We start from the raw sequence: 26165 nt of genomic DNA, 5'->3' as shown, positions 1-26165 counted from the left end.
GCTCGGTCTGCCCACAGATAAGGTCAGTTGATCAAGAAACTCACAAACGTGAAGAGCATTTGACTTTTGGTAATCGGTTTTCCCCTGTTTGGGTATCAATCTCATTGTCGCTAAAGATTGTAGTTTTCCTTATTTATTAATTTGTTTATTTAGTTATTTCTTTTTTTTTTATTACAAAGCACATAATAAAGAAAAAAACAACAATCTAGCCAAAAAAATAATAACACAATACAAATACAAGGAAATACAAGAACTACTAAACACGAGTAATAATTAAGCTTGTGGGCATACACTTGTAGGTTAATAGCAAATAGTAAATCAGTAGTACATATTGAGATATTGGTGCTGTAATTTCCTTTTTCGGTTGGTTATTATTCTGATATGATGAGTTTAAGCTTGGTAACTTTACACCTGTATATTACAAAACGGTCGCAAAGCAATACCATAGACTCAGGGGTCGGCAACCTACGGCCCGCGGGCCGGATCCGGCCCGCCATGCGAAATCGTCCGGCCCGAGACATATTAATTAGTTATCACAAGAATACGGCCCGCCGTGTCTTATTGAGTTTCAAACTGCAGTGTTTGAAAAAATTGTGGTATTGTTACGCCATAAGTACGTCGTACTAGTCTGTTGTTACGCAATAAAACTGGTGAGAAGACGGTAGACTAACTTAGTATCTCGTAATAAGTACGAGATTGTCTGTAGAGTAGACTAGACTAGTCGTTATAGATATAAAGAGAGACGCACACCAGCTTTCACCTAAAGTTTGTTATAATTTAGGATGTTAGCGAAACGTCGAAAGGTTGATGATGAGTGCCGAGGTTTTAATGAAGAATGGACTGAAAAGTACTTTTCCATACTACACTTTGGTAAACCCACGTGCTTAATTTGCAATCAGTCTGTTTCTGTAAACAAGGAATTTAATATTAAGCGTCATTATGAGACAAAGCATTTGAAGCTTTCGGAGTACAGAGGCCAAACGAGAAAAGACAAAATTAACTGTCTTAAACTCTGCTTGGAAAATCAGTGTAGTATATTTCAAAAGCAAAACACTGAATAAGAAAAAACACTCAGGCAAGCTATGAGGTCGCCAAAGTAATTGCAAAAAACATGAAACCTTTCACTGATGGTGATTACGTGAAAGACTGTTTGATGGCCGTTGTCGAAGTCATATGCCCGGAGAAAAAAAAATTATTCTCCGATGTTAGCCTTTCTGCAAGAACTGTCACCCGACGAATCGAAGAAATGTCACAGGATGTAAAAACTGGCCAACACGATTGTCTAAAAAATTTGCAATACTTTTCAATTGCTATTGACGAGAGCACTGATACAATGGACACAGCTCAGCTTACGGAATTCGTTCGTGGAGTCAGCTCAAATTTTGATATTTTTGAAGATTTCGTTGATTTAGTTCCTATGAAGGGCACTACAACGGGAGTAGATATTCTGAAGGCACTGTTGCAGTGCACTAACAGTATGAACCTCAATCTGTCAAAATTGGTGTCGGTAACAACCGACGGAGCTCCTGCAATGATTGGTAAAAATAAAGGTGCCGTTGCTTGCTTCAAAAACACTTGGAAGATCTCGGACGCAATGACAAAATGTCAAAGGTACACTGTTTAATTCACCAGGAGGCGTTGTGCGCCAAGACAACAAACTTGATGAGTGTTATGGACACAGTGGTGAAAGCTGTGAATATGATTTTGTCTCACAAACGGAATCACCGACAGTTTCGCCAGATGTTACTAGAAGCAGAGAATCAATATGGTGATGCCCAGCTGTATTTCTGCGAAGCTCGCTGGCTAAGTCGAGGAGCTGTGCTTGCACGAGTGTATGAGCTGAGAAATGAAATAGCAACGTTCCTTGAAAATAAAAACATTAACGTCACAGAATTTCGTAATCCAGAATGGGTATCTAATCTTGCTTTCTTAGTAGATTTAACGTCACATCTGAACAAATTGAATTTGCAACTTCAGGGGAAAAAACAACTGATACATGAGATGTGGAGGCACATACTCGCATTTGAAAGAAAACTGCGACTCTGGGAATGTCAACTGGACAAAGAAAATTATGTTCACTTTCCTATACTGGAAGAGAGCAAACCTAGTAGCAACACTGCATTTGTCACTGTGATACGAAATTTAATTACTGAATTTTCCTCACGCTTTGCCGACATTCGTTCTCTACAAAATAAACTCAGGCTATTCAGTACTCCGTTTGATGTGGACGCCAATAACATTCACGAAAAATTTCAAATGGACCTTATTGAAATGCAATGCAGTGACGAAGTGAAGGCAAAATTTCATACGAAGGGCATATCGCTGCTTGACTTTTACAAAAAGTAGCCTACCTTCTTGAAAGTGGTCTTTATCCTAGCTTGACCAACAATGCAAAAGAAATGGCATCGATTTTTGGTAGCACGTACACATGTGAAAAAATGTTTTCAACAATGAAATTCACGAAAAGCAAGCTAAGATCACGCATTTCCTACGCCCATTTAGAAAATGTTCTGGTTCTTGCTTCATCTGACTTGTCACCAGATGTTGAAAAACTTTCACAAAGCAAGCAGCATCAAGTGTCACAATAATGCTGTGTTGTTGAAGTGTGAATACATAAATTTTGCTCTTTTTGTGATTGGTATGATTGAGATTGCAGCAATGTAGCGTAATATACTCAAGTGAGTGTGAATTATAGGATTAATGAAAATTCCGGCCCGCCAAAGAGTTGTACACTCGACATTTGGCCCGTGACTAGCAAAAGGTTGCCGACCCCTGCATAAAGCATTGATTTGTGTTAGGCTTGCGCAGGGCAGTGCGCAGTGAGTGAGACCATGCATAGTCGGGCCAATCGACCTGGACAATGTGGGCCTATTATTTACAAATCCCACTAGTCGTCAAGTATCGATAACGAAAGCATGCAAAGAACACAAAAGTAAAAAGGTATTTGTATTTTATACAAAAAATACAAATTTTTGTGTCTTTATCTCTCTTCCTTTTCGAAACCCACGTTTTCCTCTCAGCGGGGTGGTGGAGGCAGGAGCTACCGGAACAGTGCTCGATCTTTGGCCCGTCTGCCAGTTCAGTTAAAGAAATACCTAGTCGTGACCAGACCAGGTCAGTGATGTAATTGTACCACCTTGTTCTTGGTCGATCCGTTGGACTTGTACCGGTTGGTGTGGCAAGCATGACTTACTTTCAAGTTTTTCCTGTGGATTCCTGTCATTCTGGAAATATCAAAAAACATCGTAGCTGGGACCTCTCAATTCGAAGAAGCATGGCTAATGGCTCAGCATTTAGAGATTTACACATTTTGGTGCTACGCGTGTGTTCTAGTAGCGTTACACCATAAACCAGTGGTTCCCAAACTTTTTCAGCTTGTGGCACGCTAGAAAAATTATAAAACGCTCACGACACACTTACAAAAGAAGAAAAGTCGCTTTAAAAAAAAAATTTATTTTCATGTGTTAATGCGATGGATGTGCTTATTGGATGGAAATATTCTTATTTATCAGCTATTGAAGCAGTTAGAGCGCTTTTTAGTCGCATATGCTTGTCTGTAAGCCGTAATTTTAAATATTTATAAAGTTCTTTTCCAAAATTCCAAAAAGATTCGCGGTACACATTTTGGGAATCGCTGCCATAAACCCTTATTAAAAATCCCGTTTCTGAAGTCTGCACCCATGAGCTCGTTCTTTCGGCCATTGTCCAAGATTCATGAGCATAGATGAAAATTGGAAGGAAAATTGACTCATAAATTGCGGTGTTAGAATTGCACTGCGGTGTTAGAAAGCTATCGCTTCATGACGACCGAACGTTGTAGCTCACACATGACTGCACTTGCTTTACCAACTCCGGTGTCTAATTCAGTATTCTGCATTCCATCATTCGTGAATTGCACTCCCAGATACTTCAACTTCTCCACCTGTTACAGTGTTTCTCTTCACACTAGCAGTGAGCAATGATCTCGGTTTCTTGAGAGGCTGAGTACCTTGATTATATATAATTATGTATGTAACGAATGTAAGCTAGCTGGGAATGGAAGATGTTTATTGAGAAAGTTACAATGAACGTTAAGCATTTCTGGAAAATTTTGTGGACCGAAAAACTTGCTTTATTTACATAACAAACTTTGAAAATGCAGAATAGTTAATATTTTTCTAAACTTTTAGGAGTTATTCAACAGAAATCTCATGATGTTACTTGTAACTGAAACGTTGGCTTGTACAAATCCTTTTCTGTATAGGCCAAATGCATGTATACATGTCAGTTGTCAAATTCTGTGATAAAATATCATTAAGCATTGTCTGACCTAAAACAACAGTTATTTGCCTCCTACTCAGAAAAAAGTCGTTTTTTTTGCAGAATTTTGCTAAACTTTGGATTTAAACTTAAAATGTAGACCTCTAGTTTACAAAAACTTAAAATAGAAGTGTTAAATGCATAACAATTTTGTATAAAAAAATTGTAGAAATTTTTAAGCCATTTTTTGAATTATATTCTTCTTACTCATTACTAACCCGCACTTCTGAAAATTTAGCAACAATTTTTACGCAATATTTGAGCCATATCTGACACAAAGGGCAATCTTTTTACGTATCTCCTTGTGATATATCTGTTTTTCCAAAAAGTGCTAGTAGAAAATGTACAGGCTATAAGTGCAATAAAGAATAGCATAGTTACAGTAAATTGTAACCTGACATATGTAACCCTTGCTTGGTAAACTACGACTACGTCATAAAATTCGAAGACCTGGCCTCGGATGCAAACCATCTGCTGAGATATTTACAGAGAAACGATCCAGAAGAGAAGAAATATTTCCTTGATGAAAGGCAAAAGCCGTTGTTGGATGAAGAAAAAACGCAAAACGCATTCAAAGGAATTAGTGAAGAAATTTTAGGTGGTTTGGATAAACTGTTTCAATTTCAATTCACTTAAAATTGAAATGAGTAGAAAGTCACTTTATTACAAGCATTGATACGTGGCATATGCTCTTGGCCGGACATGTGATCCCGTTTTTTTTTTGCTGAAAACTATTCAGTATGTTAGACCTTATGTCAAGCTATATGCTATGCTGTAGCCAAAGTAATGCTGATAGAAATACAAATGACGATGGTGACGAGTACGTTAAGACCGTCGATGTTGTCGTTGTTGTCGGTGGCTGTGCTGCAGTTGTTCATTAGATACAGAGTTATGAAAACGCGCGACACAGTGATACAGTTGCTCTTTAAAGAGTAATCCCTGCTGTGATGTAATCTGCGACTCTAGATTTTCGAGGAATCTAGTTAAGTTGGCTAACTTATTTTGCAGCTTTCTTATAACCGGGTTTTGGCACAGCGGACTCAAGATCATCCGGATACTTTGTCCAGTAACCTGCACTAATGCTGGTACTGGAAACGTGAGTAGTTATTGATGATTTGTAGGTGATCATCTCTTGCAATTGTTTTCGTTCTGACATGCTACATAAGCGGAACTGACCTGTGGGATTGGAAGTGCAACTGTTGGTGTCGTTTGCCTTGAAGTGTCACTCGGAAAATGAAAATGGAATACTCCAGATATCGATTCCCGGAAAAGAATATCTGAAAAACTAGACTCTTGACCAGCGGTTCCCAAACTTTTCTAAAAATTTTGCCTGGTGAACCTTTTGCAATTATTTTGATATTTCGTGGCCCTATAGAAATCAAAGAATGCTATAGGAAAAATGCAAAAACCACACCAATGAAAGAAAAAGCAAACACTATCAAAGACGATAAGCGTTCAATGGGATGGGTGCACTTCTTTTGCTGCAATTAACTCATCAAAGTTTGGTTTGGTTTTAGATAGCGCAACTCTCATATCCTGTACTACATCCCGTCGGTTTGTTTTTTTTTATATTGAGTAGAGAGGAAATAGTATTAGTACAGCTATAATGTTGAAAACATTTGCTAACTAAAAACTAATTATACACCCGAGAAAGCTTTATAATCGAATCACAATGATTGCTGTACATAGTGGACCCTCTGAAACTGCTTAACGGACCCTAGTTGGTCCGCGGACCCCAGTTTGGGAACCGCTGCTCTAGGCGTTGCTTCCGTCGTCTCTGGTTGTATGGATGCATACAGCAGATAATTCTGGGCTTATTCGGAATTATCAATTGAAGGTTTTGAGTTATCTGTTGTAGAAGTATAATCAACTAAGTTATTACTATTAAATGTAACTCCTTATCAGAAACAACCCAAGTAACACAAAACCATTTTTGATGCTAAAACATTAAAAATACTTTGGCTACTTGGGAAAGTATCCTTCCCAGGCAGCATATTGCTTGCAAGAATATGCTCACAAAGTAAAACTTGATGTATTTCTTAGAACAAACGCTACCGTCTGGGACGGTGTCATGAGTAGCCTGGCTCAGAAGGTCAGAAAAAAAACAACATGATAAGTGAGTAACCTTGCTGTCATACAACTTCAATTACAGTGGCCAATGAAAATACGCACAATAAAATAATGATAAAAATCGTAGTGGCGTTTTTTTATTTTATTTAAAAGAATAACATTAAGTTGAAAAAAAAAGAAATCCTATACTATGAGTGCATCCATCACAAAACAGTTCAAATCTAAACACTAAACAAGTGCAAACAAAAAACGTAATACACATAGGCCTATACCTATTGGTATATCAATTGTAGTATATAGAGGGACAGCGTCCCACTTCTGGTGGTGCTTTAAAAGTTCTTCTTTGCGTTTGGTGATGACATACTCAGAGCGTTTGGAATACACGTAGCTCTGTAACACTCCGTTCAAGGTTGGCAAACTTCCCCGAACCTTACAGGTGTAAACATAATATCTTGAGCAACACAAAGTTCACCGCAAAGCACCAGTTTGTATCTTTTCATGAATTATACCAAATTAAATATGTTTGGGAGATAAACAAAAGATACCCAAAGATTAACAGGAAATAAATATTCGATTTCATACCATAACTTCTTCACTACAGAACAAAAATATGTGCACTAAAGACTCATTTTGCTCTTTGCAGGAACTAAATTTATTGCTATTGACTAATTCAAATCCATGCAGAGTGCGTTTGATAACGATAGCACTCAAATTTAATTTAATTTGGAAGGATCGCTGTTTGTTTTCAAGTGTGCCCGAATAGATGCCGTGATATATCGTTTTCCAGTCAGAATCAGTAAACAAGCAACCTAGTTCACTGCTCCATTTTGCTTGAGATTTACAAATAGTCATTGGGCTTTTAGCTGCAGATAGCTGTGTTTGGTACATTACTTTTGCACATTTTTTCGAGAAGGTTTAACATTTCTTTCACACTACGTTAATAAAGACAGAATCATCCCCGTAGTGGCGTTTTGACATTTCTATGTAATATATGGGTGTTTAGCGTTCACTAACGCCACGATCGATAATATGATTTGTGATTAATGATTCATTATAAGGATTTAGCCTAATTGTATGTTATAGACAAAATTTATTTTATACAATAGGCTACTACAGTATATTGGAGTTTTTTGCTATGTGGTGCTTATGGAGTTTGATATACTTAGCCTACACTTTTTTGTGGCAGTAACTTTCAATCCAGGCTAACGAGTATTATGCACTAATTAAAATTTTCCTTAAAAAAACAATAATACATTGGCTTAAACTTCATACCCCACAGTGTAAAATGGATTGATATTAAATTTAGCAAAATTTCACACTGAACACTGTTAGGAGTCAAATAAGATTAAGAAAATCCTGAAATAAGCTTTCTTTAGTAAGTTTAGTTAGAATAATTTTCAGTATGATAGTATAACAACGAGTTCTATCATCTATCACAATTTTTTTATCCCCGAAGTAAAGTCTTTCTATCACTTAAACTCGGCGCTGATTCCTCACTGCTCGAGTTCCGGTTACCGGGCTCGTCTTTGCGCAAGTTTCCGTTTATACACATTTTCTATTTATCTTTGTGGCACTCTATCAGTGTCGAAATTAAAGGTTGATGTAATTGAACCTAACTGTGTGAAACGCTTGGCGATTATTCTAGTTTAAACTGTGACAAAGCAAGGACATAAATAACATAGCAGATGTTAAAAGGTACTGACTGCTAAACCAGTCTTTAAACAAAAATTTCAGGATAATAAGTTTGGGCATAATTGTTTGCGGACGGCCAAGGTACCAAAATAATATTATGTGGTTCATACACTTATAAGTTTGACCGCCACTGGTCTAATGTCTGTAATTTAAAACTGTGTTTGTTTATTGTTATTTATTGTTTATTAACTGTTTTATTTAAAACTACGTGAATGAATTATTCAAGAGATAAAACATAAGTGGATCATTATCAACTCATTCTGTTTAATAATTTCTGTAATATTTGCTCTATATTTATTTGTTGCGCGAAATCTTCAGCCTTGAGATTTCAAAATTTCTCCCGACTTGGATTATTATAAATCCCTTCTATTTTACTTCAAACAAAGTATATTATAGTTTTGATACTGCATCATAAACGTTTTCTAGCTTCATCGATAAATACAATCAACGTTTAGTAAACTGTTAAAGCTAGTTCGTGTTTGCCTAAGAAACTGGAGCACGAGGGTCTTAAATAAATCCCTGTCACAACAGACATCTTTTACGATCACTTTATTTATGGTCATATCATGTATAGAGGTTACTGCAAAACATGAAAATTATACTCAGTTAAATGCAAACATTTTATAAAATATTTTCGCTTAAATTGGTAAGTAAAATAATAATTTGTTAAAATTTATAGTAATAAATTCTTCATATCTTCTGCGTCATAATTTTAGTACAAACACACAGACATGTACGGCGTCTACAAGAGCAGAATTGATGTGAAGATTGTAAGGAAGACAGCGATCACAGACAGCTTGGTTGTAACAACCGCTGCAAAAAATATCAAATTTAATTAATTTTTAACTGTTGCAGAATGTGTTGGTGTTTTGCAAACGATATACCACTATATTGATAATAACAGTTTGTTCTTTTTAATATCAGTGTGATGCAGAACAAATTGGAGAAGAAAACGGCAAAATGCAGTTCGTAAGATTTCGAGTTGGAGGTTGAAATATTAGTATACAGCCTAATTAATACAATGTAAGAGTAGCTATAAAATATTAGCAGCCCAGTCGTCGAGACAGTTCACATTAAAATGCCCAGTAACCTGGATATGCGAAAGGAGATCTTCGGAAAACATAAAAAAAGTATGAAATTAACTTTTAGCATAATCATCACACAGGCCGACTATCTACCATAAAATGCAATCGGCCTGCAGAATCGAGCGATCTTAGCCTGAACACGAAATTTTTGTTACCTCCGTTATCTGTTGCAGTTGTATCTTCAGGAGCATTCACAGAATTATCCGAATCATCGGCTGCAGTCTGCTGTTCATTTGCATCAGTGCTACCGGAAGCCTGGGCAGTAGTAGCCGCATTGTTGGCAGCCGTAGTGCTGGCAGCCGCATTGTTGGCAGCCGCGTTATTCGCATTCGCGCTGTCGGTATTCCCGTTATTAGAAGCCGTGCTACTGGCAGCGGTTGTAGTTGTAGTAGTAGTTGTATTGGTGGTGGTGGTAGTTTCAGTCGCCGTGGTTTCTTCGACAGCATTTGCATTTGTAGATTCGTCTGCACTCGTAGATTCATCCGTTGTTTGGGCATTTCCTTTATCGAAATATGCACTTGCCAAAAGAAGTAGCACCAAAAGATAACTCTGCAAAAAATATTGCAGTTGAATACATTATTGACTAGTATAGCATTAAAATAGTTGCTGTACTTGGCTGAAGTGAGCCATTGACTTAATTACAGCACAATAAATTGGTATTGACCTTTATCTTTCTAGGGTGTGGCTAATTTGGCATTGAGCAACAGACGTGGCTTGTATGTGTCAGCATTATTCCTTGATGGGGATAATTATATAACCGGTACCATAGTTTAGGTTTATTCTTCCGCAACAAGGACAGGTAACGAACATTACAGTACTACGCCCACAATTTAAACCCCAAAACTGGCCACCACCCACCGCCCACCAGAAATTCGTGTAACCGTTGTAATGTAACGGTAATTTTGCCGTACTTTACTGTAATTCTTTACGGAGTTAATCAGACTCAGCACATTTACATCCTTTACATTGATCGATCACATTCTGTTTGTGTTGTTCCTCTGGACAAACACAGACGTCTCACTGTGACCAGCGGCTGGTCGCTTTGCTTAACTCCGATCATTTATTTCCGTTTTTATTTCCAAATTCATACAAAACTACTTATGTCAAAAAACAACAAACCCGTCAATATATTTGAATCAAATCGATATCGGCGGGTACCTGTTACTGTGATACACTGCCGTAACTGTACCAACGGTTGTGAATAGATTACCGTTTTAAGACTATTCGGCTATTCCTGAGAAAAAAATCGTGCGGCAACGTGTGGATCTTTTTTTTACTAAGTTTTCATTTATATCGACGGTAAATGCCCAAGTCCTAGCGCTAAGTTAACCATAATTACGGATAAGCTAGGCCTAATTAGGCTAGGTTAGTCCAGGGGTGAAAAAGTGTGGCCTTTTAGGCTAATCATTTGCTTGCTTCAAAAAAAAGAAACAGGAACAAAACCAAGTTTTTTTTAAGATTTGTGGCTCCCAGGCAACAATAAAATTTCCCCCAGTTATGCGCTAGTCAGTTGTGCATTCAAATTTCGTAATGGGATTGCAGGGCCTCGTTATCAATGGACCATACTTTTTCACTTTACCTGACAAGGCAATGTTATCGTAAACTCGAAAAAACACTGTGTTACTTGGAACGGCAACGGTGGGCATGGCAGGTATCGGTAGCCTACCGTAAGGTAACTCTTATACCGTAACCGGTTTGCCGTAGCCTACGGTACTTGCTTTGCTGCGCTTAGTTTCGACAAATAAAATCAAAAGCTTACCGTTTGAAAAAGAAACTTCATCCTGATAAATAGATACTCTTTCGGTTAGAAATACGCCAAACAGTTGTAAAAAAGATGTAAAATATTAGACTAACTTTAACCTGTAGAGAAACTTGGTGCAAAGAAATTCGTATACCATATGAATTTTTGATTGTTACAGGAATTTTAAACCTACCTTTATGGTGTCATTATTACAACAATGCCATAATTCATCGATGTAGAACATATTATGACGTCAGCTAGTTTAAGGCCCTTTTTGTATTTTAAAGCAGAGTACTTACATCATTGCTCATTTGCATGGTAGCTATTAAGTGTGGTTAATGCTGTACTTGTTTTTTTTTCGCTTTGTTTGTACCATATAATCGAAGGCAGCTTATAATTAAGGTGCGTAATCAAACACGAGTATAAAATCAACGTCAATTTTTGTAATTTTCATGAACTAGTTATGATTCTTGCAAGCGCAGATTTGTTATTTTGCAACAAGACAGAAATGAACAACAAAACGTATACATTTTTGTTGAATGATCTCCCCGAGTGTAGTGTATTGGCTATTCGATTTGTAATAATATCACAATAAAATTGCAGTTTAAAAACTTATTTTGATCGTCAAGCACCGAAACACACTTTTTATTGCTCAAGCCATATTAACTAAGCAGCTTATAGAGAAGAGGAATTTTCTGCAATTTAATTGCACATTTTTACTCTATTTTGGGAGTTTTTCTATTAACTGTTATGAATCATCACAGGTTTGTTATTAAACATTTGCATGAGATTTTAACAGTTTGCACTGGTTTGGTTTCTTACGATGCAGTTACTTTCAAATGAAGCAGTTACATTTAGTGTAGCCAGCTGATGAAACCAGATGGTTTCACGTTTCGTTGAAATTGCCTTTATTTTATCAATCGCATATGTAGAAACTCATAATATAGCCCCATTCTACAAGATAGGCCTATTCAATCACTCGGACTATAGATGCCAGGGCAAAAGTCAAGCAGCAACTGGGTCGTGCTGTCATCTATAATTCGCAGATCATGTAGTGGTAGCCTATTCCGAGGGAGGAGTTAAATAGAAAAAATAACTGGATATGGCATGCTGGTCTACGGTTTCCTCCTCACAAGCTTCACGCTAATAATTTTGCACAGAGTTAATCGGAAACGGCCGACGCTGGTTCGCAAAGGTTGAGCCGTATGTAGGCTGCTAGTGGTATGGTTCAGTACTCCGGTAGGGTAGGAATCGGTGGTGATGAAATTGCGAAGTCCTATAAGACGCTCCTGCCACCCCACGTTCCATATATGGTCCGCACTAATACCTGAGTTTTTGACTTGTGCAAACAGTTTCAATTTGGCGGGGATCAATGGGTATCACGATTTAGTCGTCGGGCCTGCCTATTTACTGACACAAAAAGCTCGACTAAAGCAGGCAGGAAGGCTCCGTTTCCCGATCAGCGAATGCAAGTGTGACCTTATCGTGGCCAAGCCCGAGCAAGATGAGTACATAAACTTGTTACTGATCAAAATATTTTTTTCGCTGAAAAAAAACTAGACTACTAAAAATTCTCGCAACCACTGCACTATGGTTTTTACACGATAGGTTAGCGTACATACAACTTATGAACGCGTTATTATGAACCATTCAGCCAGGCAAAATATCATAGGCTTCATACGCGTTAGTAGATTGCGAATACCTACATAATTTGTGAACGAATTCGCAATTTACGAACGCCCTGAATGAAGCGAATTCTGACACATATATGCCTAACCATAATGGTCTTTACAGCAGACTGCGTAGCCGTAGAGTATAGGTGTACTTATACTTTTACAGTTGTAAGTAAAGATATAGTTTTAGATTTTTTAACTAACTTAGGCATAATAATAACACCGCCTAACAAAAAAATTTTTTTAGATGCCAACGATGTTTCAACGGATTTTGGGTAATTTGAGGTCGCTGATTCCGAATTCGGCATTGGTTTTGCTGAAATAGTTCTAGTTTTCGAGATATGGCTATTTTCTTCATTTCAGCATTTTTCACTATTTCTTCCATTAGTGACAGTGTTGTAGCTATCACGTTAACGTTTGTGTTTGGGTTGGAACCTCAGAATAGACTCAATTGTGATTCTCATTAATTAAACCTGCCTTATTTTGTTGATGTACTGACAAAAATGCGCTAATTTCTCCTGTTTTCTTGAAATATTTAATGCAGTGAAGACAAAAATCGCTGACCTTGCTATCATCAAGTTTACTTCTTTCGAGTTGTAGATGTATAAAGCGTTACTCTTCTTGAAACTGGTTAGTTGCATGGGTATATTTTTGCTTACTTCAACGATTTTGTTTTGTGCACGATATATTCTTGCTATACCAATTAAGTACAATTACATAAATATGAGTTTATCACGACGTCGGTGTGTAAACAGCCCGGATTCATTTTGTTACATTTGTGGGGAGTATACTGCTGAGAATCAAATAAAAAACATCACTGATTTTGCCAAGCAAGTACACCTTGCATGTTTTGGAGTGAAGCTTGGCGATCAAGATAAGCTTTGGGCTCCTCATAAGATTTGTAAAACCTGTATAGAGAGCCTTAGACTATGGAATTAATTATAATTAATTGATGCAGTCTGAGAGGGCAGAGGAAATTTCCAATATGAGTTCTCAGTGGAAATGGTTGAATATGCCTGACATAGATGTAAGTGACGCATCAGGCAAAATGCGCTTTACATTAACAGCTGATGTTGAATCTTCAATTTTCAGTTTGGACTTTCTTACACATTTCCATTTAAAAGTACAGTACTTCAGTTCCAGCATCGAGTATACGTCCATAGAGACAGGATGTCCAGATATCAAGCAGCCACGCAGAATAATCTGTTACTGGTGTGATGTTCTCAAATCTCAATGGTAACTCCATGAACTCAGATAAGAACCAGCAGGTCTTTATGCAATTTAAAGATGTCAATGATGGAATAACTGAAGATTTGCCAAGCGCATCACACTCTTTTATTACGCAACTCCTTCTTTCCAATAAATAGCTTAAGCTAGGTTAAAATTTCAGCGATTATAAACCGTCTGAAGGTAGGCCAACAATTAACTTTTATCGGTGAAATAGACACTTCCTAAACATAAGGACTGGTCTGGTTTGGTGTGTGACGTCTGAATTGCACTCGGAACGGCATGTTGTGTGTTAAAAATTTTTCAATACTTATTTAACTAGCAATTAAACTTCATGTGGGTAATTAATTAAAAAAATTTACAAAATAAAGTGTTTTGTCAACTGCGTATGAAGATGTAGAATCTGCACAAATGTAGTCCTTATACTAGGCTAGGGAAACTAGCCTATTTGGTCTACCTCGATGTCTACCCGAAGGCATCTCCTCGCATTTGTTCTCAACGCCGCCACACCCACTTTGCTGTAACCTATACATTTAGGATGAGTTTCTACATACAGTACTATATATTTTAAAAGTATCATTAAGTAGTTTCTATGCGACACAACTGGATGTGTGTATGTTTTACTGAATCCATTAAACATTAACACCAAAACCATTTAATTAAAAAAATATTGTTGGAAACAACATGCCTATTAAGGAATTGCAAAAGAGAGTTCATTAAATAAATCATAGCTCTAGCGAACAATGAAGTTAATTGATACTACAACTACTACAAAAACACAACGTTAGTGCAAATGTTCTAATAGGGCACATATGGTCGATAAACCTGGCAACTTAAAGAAAGCAATTTCGCTTCTAAGGCTACTGAAATGACTATACATGAAGACTGGGGAGGATCGTTGGTTGTTGACGTTTGTAACAACCCGAGGGCAACCAAGTTCATAAAACATGCCCATGTGCTGAAAAACTGATCATATTAAAAAGATTAAAAACATATAGTGGTAAAGATACCATCAACAACATAAAACATTCGGAATGGTAAAAAAGTAAAAATACAGCGGATAAGTGCAATGTCATTGTTCTTATTAAACGCAAAAATAAGAAAATAAAAATGCACCTTACTGTTCTTTGCAAACAATACTGCCATAACAAAAATACTTTGTTCATTGCCAATTTCAACACATTAGGCTAGTTTTTTACAAAATAAAATGCATAATACATAAGTTATTGTAGTTCAAAATTCAACATTGCAATTTCATATCAAAGCAGTGCCCTGAGTCCCACTGACTTGTCGATCCACAAGCCAGGAGAATCACAAACTTGGTTCCAAAATAATTCCTCTTCGGCAGTTGGTGATGTCATATACGCAACTAGATGAGATGTTCAAAATAAAATACTAGGTGACGAAAAAAATGCAATCAAGCAATAGACAAAAGTAAGTCGTAGACCAAAAAATGTTCTCAAAAAGGCCTGGCAATGAACTTTTTAGGTTTCCCTTTCTCACAAAAATAATCAAAAACTTCCTGCTTACCTAGTTTTGAAACAAGTCTGATACCGCCCAGTAATTCTGGTGGTTTTGTTCCGGAGGATTTATGCCAAACTGTAACCTGGACACCAGATTGCTCCACCTTACGATTAAGAGGTAACCGAAAAGTTACATTCCAGACAGGGTCATTTCCACCCTCCACCACAACAGTTTTTTTTCGTGATTCTTTTCCTGGTAAAAGGGATCTGAAACAAAAATGATTTTGCCAAAATGTTTAATTCCTACAAGATACAATGCGAAACAAAACAAAAGATAATAATCAACTAAGTTTTTCGTTCAACGTTCCACTACCCCTGCTCTGTCTGAAGAACTATATTAAATTATGTAGAACTTGGTAGTATCAACTCACACTTTCACGTAAGCATTCACTGTGCCATTAGGTAAAACAGGAATAAGATTCTTAGCATGTTTAACCATGACATGAACATCCCCAAAACCTTGTGTTTTAGGTGCTTCATAGCAAACAGCAATCAATATATCGCCTTTGTATGTTGAACTTGTATGAAGTGAATTCACTGAAGAAAGTGCCTGCATAAAATATAAAATACTGTATAAAAAACTAAATGAATTCATCAAGAGCTTTAACTGAAGTTTAACTAACTCTTATTATGCAATACTTCTCAGAAAAAACAATACATTGTAAAAACCAAACCTGAAATGTTTGCCAAAGAATTTGCGTTACACTGATCAAAAATAAAATGCAGCATTGAGCACCGAAAAGCATAAATTTAGCTATTTTTTCCAGTGCATTTTGTACTGACGTTTGCCATTTTTGGTTATATGGCTACTATGAAAACGGATGCAAACCTTTAGAGGATACCAATGCGCAACACTTTGTGGGGTCCATTTCCACGTATTAAATGGTATCTGCAAATGACCAAGAAAAGAATTTCGTGAAAAAGTAGCAGCATTCCACACAGACATCTCCAGCACTCGATTACAGAGTTCATCCATAGTCACTGAATACTAAAAATAGAAAACTAAAATACCTGAAAACACTTGGGAACAAAGACGCTTCTTCCAAACAAAAAATCACATTTAAAAGATAAGTTTTGGGTAAAAGAATTAAAAACCTATTGAACAAAACTTTGGTTTCTTAACTCTTAAGAGATTTTAGTCATATTATAACAACTTTGAAAATAAACCTTTATTTCTTGGTCAAATATAGGGAAAGTTGTGTTTTTTCTAGCTGAAGTCTTTTTCTTTGTTGTTCGATCAGGTAACAGATAGCACTTGACATAAGGTTCGCAGTGCTTGCCAACGTATATCAAATTTCGACATCCGGCAATAAAAATAACTAAAGTGTTTGTTCTGAAACAAATAACAAGCCAAACTAGTGAATGTGTGAATAGTCTGAAAAAGCAATAGAAAAAGTTATTCTTAATACCATATTCATACAATGGTACCAAACATTTGCATTTGATTTTATTGTGCAGCCGGTTACTTGTATTCAAAGTCCAATGAAAATTTTATTTCTCCTGTTGATCTTGCAACTTCTTCTGGTATAATCTTTCCCTGCAAAATGTGCATTCATTTTATGACACTCCAATTCATATCAATAATCAGTAAGGGTACATGCCACGTAATATACAATGGCAAGTGAGTACTGATAAATGCATATAAATTATTTTAACTTACAAACATTTCCATTGAAGACACAGATAAAGAATTTTTATGTTTCTTGGCAAACTTTGTTTTGGCACTTCCTGGAGTGGATTTATCCTGCTAAAGTAATGTAAACAATGTCATTATCAACTTATACCTGTTGTCTAAATGGCAGTGTCTATTGTCTATATAACATTTACCAATAACCATACAACTGTCAAATGGTTATTTACTACTAATGCTGTCACACAGTCAAGGCTTTCATATAGCAACTTCATTTAAAACAAACACTTACTGAAGATTCTGACTCATTAAAGTTAACCAAAGAAGGCACTGATCGGCTTAAAATGCGATGAGCTTGCAATTTTCCACTAGCAGCAAGGAACTTTTTCTTTACTGTTGACTGGCCTTTATGCCTTGATCCCAATGACTCTATTACACAAAATGCGAAAAAGTTTGCATTATCATTTTGAAACTTTTCACAATGCTTGAATTAATTATTATTTACGTAATGTTTAGTAAACACATTGTAAAAAGCAGTTTTAGTATTAAACACACCGTTATCATGTGTGGTGGAATGATCAGGAAAATAAGCAGATGCTCTTGAAAAGTCATCAGATGGTATGGATTGATGAGCTAATGAGGAAGCTTCAGGTTTGGACAGGGAGGTATCAAAAAGTGATGGGCTGCTGTATTGAGAAAAAATCAACATCTAATTAAAATACACAGAGCTGACTAATTAAGTGTCTACAAAGATCTCCCTAAGCTATATACTGTAGCTTTTACTCATAAGTTTCCAAGATTTAGTGGTGACAAAAAAATATCTGAGTAAATTGTGTCAATGTCTAAAAATGTACATAGGTTAGGGTTGTTCATATTTAGGTCATGTTTAAAAATTTCAAGTTAAATAAACTAATCCAATTCTGCATCAATTAAAACTAAATTTGCAAAATGAAATTTTTGAAAATTTTAACATTCTGCCCCCAACATAAGCCCCAAAGTTTTCACTTAAAAATTACTAAATTTGGGAATTTCCCCAATGTTTCCAAAAATGTTGAAAAACTTAAGATTTATAGCACTGTGAGAAATCTAAAATATTTTTGTTTAGTATTCTTGAAAATCTTACATTAGTAAACAACTTTAAAAGCATTAGTTATATAAGGTTATATGAAGTTGGTATAATTATAATTAGCGGTAAACAATGAAAATGTTACAGGGGGTTTAGGATAGTAGAAACTTGGTTAGCAACAACCAATTATTAGAAATTTTATATTTTCGTCTTGAAGATCTTTTTAAAGGGAGATAAACAGTGTGATATAATTTCATTAACATAGCACCAGTAGTAACAGTAATTACTAATTAAGTAGGCCTAGAGCAGGCCTGGCCAACCCGCGGCTTGCAAGCCGCATGCGGCTCTTTCGTTCATATTGAACTTCCGAAAGAGAGCACATTTTACCCATTTTAGGCAGATAAATAATACGGAAAAGTAATCTCTACTGGCTAATGTTCAATTGATATTTGCTAAATAATGACTGATTACATCAGATTTCGACCCAGAATAAAGATGATGAAACTGAAACAATATAACTGAAACATAAATCATAATGTGCATGATGTGGCTCTTTGCGGTTAACACAGTAAGAAGTGAGGCTCTTAGTCTCTGACTGGTTGGCCACCCCTGGCCTAGAGTCTTCTTGACCTTGCTTAGGCTAGGTCTGCTAGATCACAGGTCAACGGCCAATTTGCTTCTGAAACGAATGAGGTCAATCTTGGCTACTTTCCGGTCGCTGATCATGAATGTCAACTTGAAATTTGTTGATTAGTTCTAGTTTTCGAGATACGTAAAGCAGTATGCATTTTTTTCGCTTGGAGCTTGTGTCAGTCAGCTAGAGTAGGGCACTTAATGTTTGTTGGAAGGTTGACGAGGTGTCTATTCATACTATTTTTATTTTGACATATATGTTTGAGTTGGATTGTTTGTTTGTAAAAACTTCAAAGTAGGCTTAATGCGTTTAGCCTTTCCTGCTCTTTCTGCAGATGCCTCATAACTGCATAAATAAAGCAGACAACTTCTGCTATATTTGTGGTGAAATAACTTTTTCTTCACAAAAGCAAAATATCACAGGAAAGCATACCACTTGTATTTTGGATGCAAAGTTGGCGAACAGGACAAGAGTTGGGCCCCTCACGTATGTTGCAACTCCTGTGGTGCAAATCTTCGGCAATGGCTAAATGGCAAAAGAAAATGTATGCCCTTTGCTGATCCAATGGTTTGGAGAGAACCCACAGACCAAATTACCGATTGTTACTTTTGCATGACCACACCGATTCGTAAAGGTTTTTAAAGAAAGAAGAAGCAGAGTATTCAATACCAAAATATTACGTCAGCAATTCATCCAGTACCGCATGGAGAATTACCTCCTGCTCCTGAGGCACCTCAAGGATTCACACTTGATTGAGATGATCAAGAAAGTGTAAGTTCTGTGAGTAGTGGTGGATTGTCGATGTCACAGGAATCATACGTTGCACCCCTTCCTTCCAAAAAAAAACCATCTTATAACTCAAAATGAATTGCACGACCTTATCCGGGATTTGGAACTACCCAAAAGTAAATCAGAACTTTTGGGCTCTAGCCTTCAGCAATGGAATCTTTTCGCAGAAGATTAAAGGATATCGAAATACCGTCACCATCAACAAGAGCTAGAATTATTCTTCTTTGTAGAAGGTGATCTTGTAGCATGCAGAAATGTAGGCCCGACAGGCGACAGGCCAAGACGAAAAGAATGGATAAAACAGATTAGAAATTTATATATATAAGTGACAATCATTTGTTGCATATGTAGTGCTAAAATCTAAACACATGCAATTCTAACACTGATTGTTGCAAATTGTTACTGTTGTGTTCATTAAAGTGCACTAAGGCTTGCCATACTGTATATAAATCCACATACAAAAATGAAAAGTTGTGTATAGTTTTAATTAGAGCTAATCAGCAATTTATCTGACATTTTTGGATTCAGCGTCAAAAAATACATAAGAATCGACTGTTTTGATCTCGGAAGCAACCAACTTTTGAAAAATTGTTGACCAGTAGGTCAGACAGTACAGCAACCAAGAGTCACAGTAGTAGTCTAAATGTAGTACATCGTTAGCTCTTCGTTTAGTTGCTTCAATCGTTGATGTTACACATGTTTCTTTCTACTGTTGCATCTATCTCTACCACTTCTTAACTAAAGGGCCATGAAAGCCTCAATTCGAATTCTTAGATGTTATACAGTCCAAAGTTCACAGCAGAGTTTTAAGATGAAAAGGCACTGAATTCATTATAGAATGAAAAATTAATGATCACCATTTCTAGCCTATTACAACCCCTTAACAAAGCAAAGAAGCATGTCATTCACATTACATCGAATGATTTTTCGGCTATTCTCAAGATAATAGGGATTGTTATGCCCTAGGGGTAATTAAAACTCTGCAAATTATCATTTTTATAGGTGACCAGTCATTGGGACCAGTTGCCTCAAGTTAAATGAAGTTTTGAAACAAGTGAAGGCTAGTTAACAAGCTTTCACTGAGTATGAGTAACTACATAAACACAATAGACATTAATATGTACTTCAGTAAGGATGTAAAAATAAGCCATTTTTTATTTAGGTAAACCACATTTCAAACCACAGCTGAATATACCTTTGTGGCGAATGTGACAGTGATGTCCTGGCCCTGTGACCTTTTGTGATAGGTAATGATGTCACAGAATGATCAGAATCAGAAAAATATGACTCTCTATTGCTCATGTAACGTAGGCTTCTAAAATAATAAAAATAATGTAGCATTAACGAGGTGCATGCCTGAAAAAACAAAGATTTCTCTGATTTCGTTAAACTCTTACATAGGACTTTAAAACACCTGTTTGGACCAATCAAATGGCAGCATGTTTGGTCTTGTTTTTTAGCCTGGGAATTCCCCTAGCTGTTGTCGTGTTTCAAAGTTCCAGGTTGCGTGGAAAACTTGGATAGAAATTCGCATGAAAAAGTAGGAATAGTTTTTCTACTTTCTACTTTGGGCCTACGTAACGAGATATGTGATTTTTGCCATATTCCAGTATGAGATAGTATCAGGCAAGTCTAGTTCACATGCAAAATTTCAGGGATCCCCATGGGGCGATTTTCGAGTACTGTAATTGCAATAATTTTACTACATAAAGAAATAACAAAAATTGACCCCTTTTTGACTCCCATAACTCTCCTCAATAGCAATGTATCCACAAATTGTTTTGAAAATAAAATACTGACTTACAATACATCTGAAAACTTGTACATCCAAAGGAAAACTCAAATAAAATGGATTTTATTGTACACTACCTGAGTGACTCGATTGATCCTGTTTCTGGAAACAAGTTACCAACTTTCTGAGGGGAAGGAGTTTCTAATGAGCTAGATAGGCTTTCCATACTTCCACAGCTAATTAACTCTTCAATGACGAAAGGTAGATACCATGCAAGGAACAAAAAATTCAGTACTAAACTAAAAATTGGACATGGTAACCAACAGAGTTGGAAACTATTGGATAGTTTTCTATGCAAAAAATATTTTCATGTTCGTAAGAAAAGAATAAAACAGTAATAGCATAAGAGTGCAGAAACAAAGCAAATCAGCCAAGTAAATAAACCTTGCCGTTGAGAAGAATGGCTTGAACTAGATGCTTGAGTGCAAAGAATTTCTGGTGTGTGAAATTTCGGAGTAGGACTATTTGGTTCTAAAACATGCAATTTGAAAATTTTTAACTCTCGATTAACAGACGACTAGCTTCATTAATAAAAACTTAAAACTGCATGGCCACTTTAGGAAGTCTAAGCAGTTTCACCAGTTACCAAATATTTCACTATGTAACAAAAAAAAAAAAATTTTTTGTTCCCAGGTTCTAATCGATTTTTCCCTATTGCTTAGGACCAGTAAGTGTCGAAAATCAACTTTATTTCATATAAACTTTGTTTTTGTGGTTTAGAGACTGAAATTCTAAAATCGCAATATTTTTGAGAAAAGATATCAAAGATATGGCTAAAGAGCATCCAAGATGGATGTTAATCACTTTTAAATGTTAATATACTCTGCAATATTTGCCATTTTATAGATACTTCTGTTTGCAGGGTTGATTTTTGAGGTGTTGTATAGAATATTTTATGATCTGCAATTGATAATTTTTTAACGTTTTCTTTTATTGGACAACATTTTGAGTGCTTTCAAAATGACTAGAATCTGCAAACATTCTGCTGATGCGTTTTGTTTCATTTGTGGACAATTTATCAAGACAAGAGCGAAGAAGCACTCAGTTTTGGCTTCCGTTAAGATGTGTGAAGCCTACAATGCTTATTTTGGAATGCCTGTTGGAGACCAAGACAAACCTTGGGCACCACATTTTTCTTGCGATTACTGCAAAAAGACTTTGGAAGGTAAGGTTTCATCGATCATATTATTTAGGCTAATCTTAATTATACTGAAGTTGATCTATTTGTATGTTTATGGTTACAGCAAATTAAGAATTGGTTATTTGTTTTTAGGTTGGTATCGAGGGGAGAAAAGGGCGATGAAGTTTGCTCTTCCAAGGGTATGGCGGGAGCCAACGAACCACACAGATGACTGCTATTTTTGTATGGTTAATCCATCCCGACGCAGAGCTGGAAAAAACGCTCCTCCTATTGCTTACCCAAATATTCCTTCCTCAATAGCTCCGGTGCCACATTCAGATGAACTGCCAGTGCCTAATCCCCCCCCCCAAGAAATGAGCAACTCTCAGATGATGAGTTCACCACTGAGGAAGAAGATGTAGATGTTGCCATTGATGAATTTATTCGATCTTCTCAGTTGGAAGAGGGAAAACCTTATTACCCTAATCAGAAAGATCTGAATGATTTGATCAGAGATCTTGGTCTGACCAAATCTAATGTGGAGTTGTTGACATCTCGACTTAAGCAATGGAACTTGCTGGATGATACTGTCGATTCCATCAAGACATAAAAGATTTTGAAAGGAGATACCAAGGGCAATATAATGAAAGCATGATGGGAGATTATGTCTGGGCCTTGATGCGGGAAAGTGATGTAGAGTACAAAAGAAAATCCCGCAAAACATCCCATTTTTAACTGATTTTATACTTGAACTGTTCTAGCCTGAAATATTTATTTAGTTTTGCATTTAACATTTAATGATGGTATTGATTCGGATACAGTTAATACATTTATGTGCAAATTTCCATGTACCAAATGCCTGTGCTTTGTGATTTGATTTTAATAACAAAAATTCTAATTCGTTGCCTGTTATTATGCAAACTCAGAATTAACCCTTTGCCAGACAGAAAAATAGCCAAAAGTTGGCTGTAATTTGCTTTGCGAAAAAGCAATCGATAGCCTACGACTAACGCGTCAGAATATTTAGTAAATACATTGATAGAATATAACTTCTTAGTCGATGCCAAGCGATTAAAAATGGACTTACAGCGATCAAAGACAGTTTGGTAAATATCCATTTCCTATAGGGTAAATCAGTATAACCATGCACAATATTGCACATACCAGCAAATTCAAAAAATTACTCTCCTAACCACAAAATCAATGTTTGGAATGAACTATATTAATTTTTGGAAGTTTCTAGATGAGAGAGATCAGGAAATATCAATTAGAACCCGGGAACAAAAATCGTGTTACACGGTGTTTCAGTTAACTACTTACTTGAAGTTCGAATTACTGCTTGCTTTAACAGAGTACAGCCATCAGCCATAGGCTTTAATTCTGCCCTCATTGCATCATAAAACCACTCTCCTGTTTTTGTTTTAATGGAACTGCAAGTAAAAACAATAGTAATTACAGTAATAGCAGTTGTCTAATGAACCAGTGGCAAATATAGACAGTACCACTACAGGCATTCAAATCATTATCCAGAAATTAGACCTTAGTTGATTATTTTAAACTGTAATTCAGTATGAAAATGTCAATTTAATTTATTTTTTATTTTAAAAGTTTTTTTATCTTCCAAAATCATGAAAACAATGTAGCATGATCAAGAGCCCCATGTTAAAACAGAGATAATAGGTAATATAATTTTACCTTTCTTTGTAACACACAATGCAAATAGAAATCCCTTCAAACGATGATCGTTGACAATTATCACATATCTAAAACAAAATTATACAACTATATATATATATATATATATATATACATATATAATATACCTATTTAGGCAGGCATCGTTAATTTGGACCACTTTTTTCATCAAAAAATGTTGGTTTAGTGAGATATCTATACCGATAATTATTAATGGAAAACATTACGGGGTAATTGTTTACAAAGCGTTACAATGAGCTAAGTTAAACAGAACTCGTCTTAGTGAACACATGCAAAGAAACAGACAAACTCGTTGACCTTGAAAACCTAACAACTTAAAGATCCATATTTTGCTGTTTGTTTACGGCAGTGGTTCCCAACTGGGGGTACTCGTACCCCTTGGGGGTATGAGATTGAACATCAAGGGGTACGAAGATCCTTGGGCCACAGAGCAATATATATATGAAAATGATGGAATTTTTCAATATATATATGAAAAATTCAATCAGAATTTTTTTGGGGGTACGAAGAATGCTCTGACCTGAAAAAGGGGTACGAGCAGCAAAAAAGATTGGGAACCACTGGTTTACGCTGTATGTTGAATCAATTTATGCCAGCCAATCAATTGCATTTAGGACTACACTAGATTAGGAGGTTAAAAAAGAACGGTATTAAAAGACCAATTATGTCCAAAGCAATTGAATTTAGAAAATTGATCATTGACTGTATGTACAACATACGGTACATTGAAGTGCGACAAGTATAAAAACAAACATATGTAAGTATGTAACACTTGTCAAAATCCTTATTTGCATTTTTTATCTGCATTGATTTGGCATATCCAATCTTAAATTGCCACGTCGGAGTGAGATAACTGGGTTCTCGATTAAACGGAGTGGAAAGGCATGAAAAAAATCGCCTTAGCAGTTTAATGCTAAGTAGTGAGAATTGCGGTTTCTAAAGGTTAGATAAACAAGGCTTAACTGCATACCAATAATAATCAGCAATTACACAAGGAAGCATCATTGACACATTGTCATATGATATATTTTAGGCCTTTAAAAATTAAATAAATATGTACCTTATGCCTGCACACTTGACATCGAACACTTTTATTTTTAAGATGTTTTGTACTTGCATTACACCTTTCACAGACATGTGACGAGTAGGTTAAGTCAGCCCTTTTAGCACCTCTTCGACGGACATCGCGTAACTCACATTTTAAATTGCTAAAACAACATTAATTGACAATTTATGCTTATTGAATTAGGATATAATCACAGTATTTGGAAACAAAACCAACAACAGCATTTATGCACTAAAATATGTTCACATTATTCTCTTTTGTTCCAGCAGTTTCAACTTTTCATCTCGTTTTAAAACATTAACTATGAAATCCCGCTCAGTCTCCGTGAGAAAGCCAATTTCCATGTTGGCCCAGGAATCCTGTAACAAAACAAATGTAAAGGCTACATTGTAGTAGGTATATACGTGTAACTTTTAAAATATGCTATAAAGTGTATTAACAGTACTATGCAGCAGATCATAAAACTGTATGTAGTACTACGTTCAAAATAATACTGATCTTACAATGTCGTCTTTATTTCTATTGGTCATCATGAATTTCATCTACTACCAGTACTGGTACATACTTGCTCTGCATCGATGAGATACGTAAGCAAACGAATGAAACTTTTTAATCAGAAATTTGAAATTGATCATGGGCCAGTTGCATTTTTTTATTTTAAAATCTGTCAATCATTTTTAGAAGGCATGAGCATAATCTGATGATACTGTCCGACTAAAGCTATATCACAACTGGGCGACAGGTAACATGAAACTGTGATTTTGGGCGGTTAGGCTTGCTGAACCTGCTTCACACGTGGGCGTCTTTGTAACCTTTTACATTCCTTGTAGATAAAGATTTTATTCACTACTTCCATTCCACTTGCTGGCCATTCTAGCAACCCTCCGGCCTCCCGGCCTCCACCTCTACAGTAATCATTTTGGCCAGTTTACTCTGCCAACAAATGAAGGCATCATGCGGATGATCGAGCTTTTTTTGTGGTAACGTTCATCTCTTTGCTACGGCCTACCGGTGCGTAACGCAACGTAGCGTAGTGAAACCG

The 26165-nt window shown here is 36.2% G+C and overlaps 3 protein-coding genes across 6 annotated transcripts; 1 reads left to right on the top strand and 2 right to left on the bottom strand.

Annotated features, from left to right (window-relative positions):
* Window positions 1-8595: 8595 nt before the first annotated feature.
* On the bottom strand, window positions 8596-11062 carry LOC143459033 (uncharacterized). Its single transcript, XM_076955990.1, has 3 exons — window positions 10906-11062; window positions 9302-9695; window positions 8596-8874 (listed from the first exon to the last, which is right to left on the bottom strand). The coding sequence occupies exons 1-3, from the start codon at window positions 10924-10926 to the stop codon at window positions 8804-8806; spliced, it is 486 nt and encodes a 161-aa protein (XP_076812105.1). The 5' UTR covers window positions 10927-11062; the 3' UTR covers window positions 8596-8803.
* Window positions 11063-14391: 3329 nt separating this feature from the next.
* On the bottom strand, window positions 14392-26158 carry LOC143464770 (synaptotagmin-like protein 4). 4 transcript variants are annotated; one of them, XM_076962779.1, is made up of 17 exons: window positions 25627-26158; window positions 25370-25482; window positions 25118-25265; window positions 24037-24104; window positions 23662-23771; window positions 21606-21692; window positions 21299-21407; window positions 20625-20744; window positions 17496-17626; window positions 17233-17369; window positions 16971-17057; window positions 16777-16847; window positions 16478-16643; window positions 16140-16199; window positions 15682-15860; window positions 15318-15517; window positions 14392-15156 (listed from the first exon to the last, which is right to left on the bottom strand). In XM_076962779.1, the coding sequence occupies exons 1-17, from the start codon at window positions 25663-25665 to the stop codon at window positions 15047-15049; spliced, it is 1935 nt and encodes a 644-aa protein (XP_076818894.1). In that variant the 5' UTR covers window positions 25666-26158; the 3' UTR covers window positions 14392-15046. The 4 variants fall into 4 exon arrangements, with proteins under 4 accessions (XP_076818894.1, XP_076818877.1, XP_076818869.1 ...); XM_076962762.1 differs by having other exon boundaries at window positions 16140-16298; window positions 16971-17054; window positions 25627-26133; XM_076962754.1 differs by having other exon boundaries at window positions 16140-16298; window positions 25627-26131.
* Window positions 21822-23536, top strand: LOC143464805 (uncharacterized). Its single transcript, XM_076962801.1, has 2 exons — window positions 21822-22386; window positions 22495-23536. Exons 1-2 carry the CDS (start codon window positions 22182-22184, stop codon window positions 22761-22763), a joined length of 474 nt encoding a protein of 157 aa, XP_076818916.1. The 5' UTR covers window positions 21822-22181; the 3' UTR covers window positions 22764-23536.
* Window positions 26159-26165: the final 7 nt, after the last annotated feature.

Source organism: Clavelina lepadiformis, chromosome 1 (genome assembly GCF_947623445.1).
Source record: "Clavelina lepadiformis chromosome 1, kaClaLepa1.1, whole genome shotgun sequence".
NCBI classification, from domain to species: domain Eukaryota; kingdom Metazoa; phylum Chordata; class Ascidiacea; order Aplousobranchia; family Clavelinidae; genus Clavelina; species Clavelina lepadiformis.
The sequence above is the reverse complement of the archived record's forward strand: the minus strand, read 5'-3'. Positions and strand labels throughout refer to the sequence as shown.

Excerpts from the sequence above, each read along its gene's own strand:
- LOC143459033 (XM_076955990.1), bottom strand. The coding sequence starts at position 10,926 with ATGAAGTTTCTTTTTCAAACG. Across the intron at positions 9,696-10,905 it reads TGAAGTTTCTTTTTCAAACG|AGTTATCTTTTGGTGCTACT; the intron begins GTAAGCTTTTGA and ends TATTTTTTGCAG. Across the intron at positions 8,875-9,301 it reads AACTGCAACAGATAACGGAG|CGGTTGTTACAACCAAGCTG; the intron begins GTAACAAAAATT and ends TATTTTTTGCAG.
- LOC143464805 (XM_076962801.1), top strand. The coding sequence starts at position 22,182 with ATGACTAGAATCTGCAAACATTCTGCTGATGCGTTTTGTTTCATTTGT. Across the intron at positions 22,387-22,494 it reads CTGCAAAAAGACTTTGGAAG|GTTGGTATCGAGGGGAGAAA; the intron begins GTAAGGTTTCAT and ends ATTTGTTTTTAG.
- LOC143464770 (XM_076962754.1), bottom strand. The coding sequence starts at position 25,665 with ATGAAATTCATGATGACCAATAGAAATAAAGACGACATT. Across the intron at positions 21,693-23,661 it reads AGCAGTAATTCGAACTTCAA|AACCAAATAGTCCTACTCCG; the intron begins GTAAGTAGTTAA and ends TGCATGTTTTAG. Across the intron at positions 16,848-16,970 it reads TGTCTTCAATGGAAATGTTT|GGAAAGATTATACCAGAAGA; the intron begins GTAAGTTAAAAT and ends CACATTTTGCAG.